The sequence below is a fragment of the Chinchilla lanigera genome, unplaced genomic scaffold (assembly GCF_000276665.1).
Source record: "Chinchilla lanigera isolate Chin_1 unplaced genomic scaffold, ChiLan1.0 scaffold00049, whole genome shotgun sequence".
Classification (NCBI taxonomy): Eukaryota; Metazoa; Chordata; class Mammalia; order Rodentia; family Chinchillidae; genus Chinchilla; species Chinchilla lanigera.
Genome location: NW_004955450.1, coordinates 11,241,279 through 11,249,056, shown reverse-complemented (window position 1 = coordinate 11,249,056; position 7,778 = coordinate 11,241,279). Strand labels below are relative to the sequence as shown.

Below are 7,778 nucleotides of genomic sequence, written 5' to 3'. Positions count from 1 at the left end.
CCGCTGGCCTCGGCCCTGCGCGCCCAGCCCGCTCCCGGGCGTTCCTCACCCTGCCCCCATCCCCGCCGCTCTCAGGGTCTGCCCGGGCAGAACCTCGCGGTGCGGGAGCACTGGCTAAGGTAGGGTGAGGCCGGCTGGAGGGCGCTGTGGGGGCGCTGTGGCCACACCTGGGTGACCTCCCCGCAGATCAAGAAACTGTACAAAGTGCCTGACTTCCCGTCGAAGCGCCTGCCCAACTGGAGGACCAGGAGCCTGGAACAGCGGCGGCAGGGGCTGGAGGCCTATATCCAGGTGTGTGTGGGCACACGCGAGTCCCTGTGTCGGGGCGTGGGGGCACACGCGAGTCCCTGTGTCGGGGCGTGGGGGGCACACGCGAGTGCCTGCATCCCGGCGTGCGCAGGGAGGGGCATATTCGGGTGCCTCTGGCAGCAGGAGCGGGGAGAGACCCAGACAAAGAGGTGCCGGAGTGCGCGATGTCGCTCGCTGCCCCAGCGCGGAGTCCTGGACAGTGTCAAGGGCCCGCAGCCCCCTGCGGGTTGCTAAAGGCTTCAGGGAGGCTGCAGCACCGAGGCAGGCAGGTCCTTCCCTTCGGGGTAAGGCCCTGGCTGCTCCGGTGGTGCGAAGTAAAGTGGGGATGAGGGAGGAGAGCCAGGCACTTCATGGGGACCCCGTGCGGCCCAACGGGACCCAGCACTGCTCTCTCTGCCTCGAAATCTTCGCTGTTCCGGAACAAAGGGCCTCACATTCTCACTGGCACCGGGCTGCGCAAATTGGTAGCTGATTACAGCTCTCCTGTGTCTTCTCTAGGGTATCCTGTACCTGAACCAAGATGTGCCCAAGGAGTTACTGGAATTCCTGAGACTCCGACACTTCCCCGTGGACCCCAAGGCCAGCAGCTGGGGGTGAGAGGGCCGGGCTCTGGGCAGCCAGCCAGTGAGGAAAGGTTGGAAGAGCGAGGCGCTTCCCTCCTCCGTCCGCCAGGCCCTGGCCTGGGCCTCCCGCCTGAGACCTGACCTCCCCCTTGGGCTTTCTTGATGCTGGTGTAGAGGCTGGTTTTGGACAACCTTGGTTACCCCAGCTGCCGCCACCTCCGGAACTGGGCTCGTTACAGCTAGAAGCGTGGTCCCTCGGGAGGTGAATTTCTGGGCTCCTGTGTCTCCACCCCTTCCTCACCTCCCCGGCATCCCCAGACAGCTTACAGAGCCTCTCTTCTTTTCAGCACCCTGGGGGAATTCCTGCCTAGCGACGGCAGCAGGCAAGTGAAAGCCAGGGCCTGTGCCTGCCTGCTGCCCCCTGGTGGCCATGCGCGAGGAGGCCGGCTGCAGCCCCTGGCTCGTCCCTGTGGCCAGGGGTTCTGTTGCCTCCTGCACCCACTTCCTGCCCCCTCTCTGTGGGCCCCTGGTCTTCATACATGTGAGATTTCCCCTGCCTTTATGACCCCATGGCTCAGGAGCCTCTTTACTCCCAGCTCACAGCTGCACCATCGGCCCATCGTCAGCTTCTGCAGGGATCCTTACCTGTGCGTCCCTTCCCCAGGTGAGGAGGTGCCTCTGACCTGTCCATGTTCAGGGCCTAGGTCCCAGAGCGGGGTGGGCACGGCCTTACCATTCTCCAGTCACAGGAAAGTTCAGGGCCCAGGTCCCGGGCCGCATCTCCCTCCTACTGTCCTTTGGGGCCAGTGTCTGCCGCTCCTGTAGCTGTGTGGCCTTTGTGGACACGTGAGACGGCCCGGCTCCCCTGGTCTCCATTCCCCAGCAGCCTGGCGTACCGAGCCCACGTGAACAGGACGTGGCCAGCGCCTATGTCTCAGGGGGTAGACAGCTGCTACCTGCCCCCATGGCGGGAGCCCGGGGAGCTGCAGCCTGCCCCACGCCGACCATGTTTACTCTGCAGAGTCTCTGCCGGATGTGGTGGTGAACGGTGTGCTCCAGGGCCTCTACGGATTCAGCGGCAGCCCAGCCCCAGCCCAGCCCCAGGCTGACTGTAACCCTGCTCCTCTGCCACCCGTGCCCTAAGGAGTCTGGGAGCCTCTGGGGAGGAGTCATGTGCCTCAGTTGTATGAGCACCACTCCAAGAACCAGGCCTGCGTCACCCTGTGGCCTGGAGCCCGGACTCTACCATGCCTGGTCCCCATCAAGGCTCTGAACTCCACATGCGCTGGCAGCTGGGGTGGTCTTAGCACCCAGGCAGATGGCAAGGGAGGGTGAGATGAGGAATAAAAGACAGACAATTTAGAGGTAGATGGGGGACATAGGTGTAATTCTTAACATAGACCAGCAGGGGGCAGGGGTAGTAAGGTCAAGAGGCAACAGCTTGTGAAGTCAGGGAGCCTGGGGCCAGGGCAAGCACCCCCCTTCGCAGCAGAACCCTGACAGTGGGACACATACCCGGGGGAGGGGCCACAGACCTGAGCCGGCCCACGCACAGGTTATAAAAAAACCTCACTTGTTTTATTGGTCAGCAGTGATACCAGTAGTTTGTTACAAAATTGGGCCTGCGGAATGTGAGGTGAGTGGTCCACTCAGTCGGTGCCAGCACCAGGCCAGTGCAGCACGGAGCCCTGGGCCGGGCTATCTTCGCCCTCATGAGGGCAGCGAGGCTGGCGCAGATGGTCACATGGAGGGCAGAGGTCCCTGGCGCCCTACTCCTTGGCGATGGCAAAGGGCTTCTCCACCTCGATTTTGCCGCAGTCTGCGATGATCACGTCCTTCAGGGGCTTGTCCCGACTGTCTGTCTTGGTGCTCTCCACCTTCCGCACCACCTCCTGGGAAGGGACGAGGGGTGAGGAGAGGAGGGCCACCCTTGGAGACAGTCCCCAGCATGTGGCTCAGGAGGGCCGGGACCCTCCTGGGACAAGCAGTCCACAAACCCTAAGGCACCAAGTTCTAATGAACCAACGGCGAGGGTGCCACACCACAGCCTGAGAACACAGGTCTTCTTGCGGATTCGATGTTGAGGGGACAGCGGAGTTCTGTGAAGGTTCAGGTCAGGCTGAGGGTAGGGTGGAGGAAGAGGGGACTACCGAACAGCTGCTCAGGGACACAGCCCCGGCCAGTGAGTGGTGGAACAGGATCCTGCAGCTCTGTGGTTTCAACAAGCCTGGCTGGGCTCTGCTGGGCCCGGGAGGGGTTCACAACCTGGGCAGCCTGGAGATGCAGGTGGGCCTCAAACTCCTGGGCTTACATGGTCCTCCTGTCTCAGCCTCCTGTGCAGCTGGATGTGGGCTGTTTATTCTTGATTCCCCCCAGGTTAGGAGACATGGACATTACCCTCAATCTGGGGCTTGGGTTCTTCCGAGAATGCCATGAAACCCGAGGAGCCCCCGGCCCGGGGTCTGCTCCAGGACTCACCATGCCCTCCAGAACCTTGCCGAATACCACGTGCTTGCCATCGAGCCAGGCTGTCTTGACGGTAGTGATGAAGAACTGGGAGCCGTTGGTGTCTTTGCCAGCGTTGGCCATGCTCACCCAGCCGGGCCCGTAGTGCTTCAGCTTGAAGTTCTCGTCCGGGAAGCGCTCACCGTAGATGCTCTTGCCTAGGAGGAGGGCAGAGCAGGATGTGGAGGCTGGCTTGGCCCACACCGGGCAGATCTTGGGAGAGGGTTTCAAGCAGCTCAAACAGTTCTCTGTGCCAGGCTAGGTGTGCGCAGTCTCTGGGCACAGAGAAGCTGCCCCGCCCCATCCTCTAGCCTTGGAGCCAGACCTTGCTGACCGACACAGGGTAGGAGGGGAGGGTTTTGGAGGGGCCGGCCCAGGCTGATGTCCGTAACAGCACACTAGATGGGTGATTTTATGGCTTGTAACTAGGGACCTACCCCTCCCCGCAGCTGTGGCCTGAGGGACTTTGGTGGGGGACATTGTGGGGCTGACCAGCTAGGCTTCTGAAGAGCACCGACACTGCTGCAGCAGGGATGGGTATGGAAGGGATTCTAGAGCCTCTTGTGACGAATGAGCATGAAATAAAAGGCACTGGTGGGTCTGGGTCACGAGTCTGTCCCTCTGGGGGCTGGGGCGCGTGACAGGGAGCAGTGCGCGGTTCTCTACGCCACCTTCTCCCCAGCCAGTTCCAGCGCAGCAGCACTGGGACCTTCTCTTTCCCTGTCACCTGCTCAGACCCAGTGGACTCAAGGCCCAGGGAAAGCCCGCACTGAAGAAGTCATCTGCACCTGGGGACCTACCCCAGGTGGAGGGTGACGGGGAGACAGTGCTGGCTGTGTCACCGGAGATGACACTGGTGGTCAGACTGAAAGCCAGAACGGCCGATGGGTGGGGGCACATCTGCCTGTGTGCCAGGTGGGCAGAGGCTAGACGGCCACCTTCGCACAGGGACTCCTGGCCGGGTGCCTCCGTTAGAGGGTTCTCTGTAAACCTCCACCGGTCACAGGATCTCAGTTATTGCTGCAATCCAGAAGATCCCACGCTGACAGTGTATCCTGAGTTCCAAGCACTTCCCCAAACTCCAAAGGGTACTAGCTCGCTTGAAACCCAGTAAGAGTCAGACCTGTCACTTGGCAACCTTTCCTCTGCACGTTCCTGTCACCACCCTGTGTTCATCCTTTCCCCTTCCTGTACCTGTCACAATCCCTGGTGGCAAAGAGGCAAGCAGAGACTCTTCTAGGCGTTTTAGTCTAATGTTCCATCTTTGAGGCAGGAGCTAGTAACTACTTCAGAGGAAAAAACTGAAACAGGTCAAAAGGCACCCAGCTGGGAAGCAGCAGAGTTGGAATCCCAACCAAGGTGGCCTGGTTCCCAGGTCTCTGCCATAGCTGGTTACTCTGCAGGGCTCCGGGCTCCTCAGGACAGCTGCACAATACCTCAGCGGCAGCTGGCCCTGTGCGCCTCATCCCAAACCCTGCCACATGTCACCCTTTGTGACCGGGGCGTCCTCCCATTCACATCTTCAGCAGGACCGCAACCCTGAAGAGTACAAAGCTGGGCTTCTGGCCAAAACCCACCTCTCTGTACCAGATGTGTTCTCCTTCCAGCCCCAGCTCCCCTTTGCCATGGTGCTGCTATGGAACAGCCAGGTTCACAGCTTAACCTGCCCGTGTCCGTTCAGAACCACCGCTCCCACTCACAGGGCCACTTCCTGGCCCCTGTGGCCCAATCTCATCAGACACCTAACACCCAAGATCTCACCCAAGCCTCTGCGTGCCCACCACCCTTACCTCTCTGCCTTACAGAAGAGGTCACAGAGGCTCCGAGGACTGGCTTGTCTGAGGCCACCAAGTGAAAGCATGGCAGACGCTGGTTCACTCCCAACTGTCTGACTCCATGCGCACTGCTGCTTGTAGCACCTCCACTCTGTGCCTCCTGGCCCACCGCTGCCTGTGGCTAGTTCTCAGGTCTGGCGTTAGTTAAGTGGCTTTCCAGGCTTCCTGCTAGTTCTTCCTACCTTGACGATGAACAACTTGAGGGCAAAGCCTGCGTCTTAAACGCTGTACTATGGTGCACGGGGGAACCTTCAGGTATTGGGCGGGGGGAGGTGACTGCTGCTCACGGCTCTTTCCACCCCTGGTGCCTCCTTCCTGGGGTCTGGGAAACAGCAGGCTGGGCACCTAAGCAGTTAGTCCAGGGTGTCTGTCTTTCTGTGCTTTGAATACTGTGATCCTTGGGTCCACCAAGGCAAGCACCTTCTCCAGCCCCGGCTGGGGCCTCCAAGCTGGGGCACACAGGCTTCGTGCCGACCCATGTGTCTGTCCTTCGCTGCCGCAATAGCCCTCCACCCTCATCTACCAGAGCAGATCTTGGGTCCACCTGACCCTCTTCTCCCTCTCCTTTGAGCCATTCCCCTCTGCTCAGAAGGAGACAGCTGTCACTGTGTAGGCGAGAGGCCTGTCTAGCAGCTGGGGACAGAAACAGGCTGGCCTGCCCCCTACAGCCCGGCCCTCCACCTCGGAGGCTACGCTGACAGCCCCAAGCACCCGCGGTTACCTCCGGTGCCATCTCCTCTGGTGAAGTCTCCGCCCTGGATCATGAAGTCTTTGATCACCCGATGGAATTTGCTGTTTTTGTAGCCAAAGCCTTTCTGCAAAGAAGGAGATGGCAAGGAGGTGGTGCGAGGCAGCACACAGACGTCCAACAGGCCCTACAGGATCCCAGACTGCAACTCCCGCCCCCAGAAGAGACACTGCTGCCGGCTGCACCACAGCACAGACCCAGAAAAGGCTGAGACTCCACCTTCCTCTGCCTCTGCACAGGTCCCAGCTTTACACCATCCTCCGCCCTTCTCCCCTCATCACAAGAGCGGATGGAGGAAAACTGAGAAAGAGGGTCACCTGCTGGCCCCATGCAAGGAGACAGGGTCTGGCTATGTAGGTCAGGCTGGTCTTGCACCATGTAACCCAGGCTGCTTTCAAACTCCAAGCGCTCCTCCTGGCTCAGTCTGCGGCGTGCTGGGCTTACGGGTGTGCACCACCGCCCCCGGTAAGGGTGCCCTTGTTCTCTTGAAAGCCAGTGTGGTATCCCGGGATACAGTCTCCCAGGGATGCTCTGGGCCCTTGACTCTTAACCTGACAAGCTGGTCCCCAGGGCCACAGTCAGCCGGTCCTCAGCAAAGGCTTCCACTACACGGGCTGCACACTGCACTCCCGTTCGCTGCCAGCCCTAGCGCACGGAGCTGACAACCACTGCTCCAGGCACTTACCTCTCCCGTAGCTAAGGCCACAAAATTATCCACTGTTTTTGGAACAGTCTTCCCAAAGAGACCAAAGACCACCCGGCCCACGTCTTCATCTCCAATTCGTAGGTCAAAATACACCTGAGGGAAAAAAAAGATTTCGACTTCAGTCTGACGGGGGCGCTGCTCAGGGAGAACCCAAGGAGGGAGCAAATATTCCCACCCTTTTGGAAACAGGGGCTCCCTGTGTTTCTCGGGGTGGTCTCTACCTCTCCGATCTCCTGCTTCCGCCTCCCGGGTCGCTGGGATGACAGGCGTGCGGTCATGTGTCCAGCCTGAGCCATACTTAAAAGCAGAGGTCCTGAGTTTGATTTTGGTGGACGCAAAAATACTGACAATCTAAGGAAAGCGTCACACCCTTTCCCCGAAAAATGTCTGCACATACCCCCCTTACACGACAAGATAATATCTTTGCTTCATGTAAGCGAGCCCCGATACTGCTAACAGAAAACAGGAGGGATATCTAAACTCGCGATGCAAGTTTACGCCGTATTTACTGTGTTTTGCAATCTCGAGTAACTAAGATTTGTCATAAGGGGAGAGAAGGCGAGGCGGACCCGCTCTTCGGGCATTTCCCCAGCACCGCAGGGTCTCGGCACAGAAGCCGGCCCGGGCCGTCCCCGAGGCCCCGCCGGGCATTCGGGGTCCCCAGGACCCACCCTCGGTGAGGGCGGGGAGTGCGCGCGGAGGATCCGCGCAGGGGGTGTCCCAGGGATGTGGTTGTCGGCCTGGGGGTCCGACGGCCCGGGCGCCGCGAGGCCAGGGTCAGCCCAGAGGAGAGCGCGGCCAAAGCCAAGGACGCCGCGGCCAGCGGCGCCGAGAGCGGAGCCGGGCGGAGCGCAAGAGGTGCCCGCGGACCTTGACGGTGACTTTAGGCCCCTTCTTCTTCTCGTCGGCCGCGGAGGGCCCCGGGAGCAGCAGGAAGAAGACAGAGCCCACGATGAGGGCGGCAGCGAAGAGCAGCTTCATGTTGCGCTCGGAGAAGCGCAGCATCCACACCGGGGGAGTGCAGGGCCGGGCGGCCAGGCCGGAAAGGGTGGGGACGCGGCAGCGTGGCCGGGCGCCGCCACCGCGCGGGGGTCCCCGGGGCTGTGGGAGGC

The 7,778-nt window shown here is 60.9% G+C and overlaps 2 protein-coding genes across 4 annotated transcripts; one reads left to right on the top strand and one right to left on the bottom strand.

Moving 5' to 3' along the window:
- Positions 1 to 186: 186 nt before the first annotated feature.
- On the top strand, positions 187 to 2,240 carry Snx22 (sorting nexin 22; the record flags this gene model as incomplete). 3 transcript variants are annotated; one of them, XR_001235925.1, is given in 6 exon segments in its annotated part: positions 187 to 291; positions 808 to 902; positions 1,047 to 1,134; positions 1,220 to 1,255; positions 1,469 to 1,536; positions 1,894 to 1,910. XR_001235925.1 is itself a non-coding variant. In XM_013519037.1 (5 exon segments), coding segments are annotated over 5 exon segments (426 nt in total), but the record flags the coding sequence as incomplete, so codon positions are not given.
- Positions 2,241 to 2,428: 188 nt separating this feature from the next.
- On the bottom strand, positions 2,429 to 7,778 carry Ppib (peptidylprolyl isomerase B (cyclophilin B)). The gene is made up of 5 exons (XM_005393760.2): positions 7,537 to 7,778; positions 6,646 to 6,759; positions 5,934 to 6,027; positions 3,351 to 3,535; positions 2,429 to 2,764 (listed from the first exon to the last, which is right to left on the bottom strand). Exons 1-5 carry the CDS (start codon positions 7,669 to 7,671, stop codon positions 2,642 to 2,644), a joined length of 651 nt encoding a protein of 216 aa, XP_005393817.1. The 5' UTR covers positions 7,672 to 7,778; the 3' UTR covers positions 2,429 to 2,641.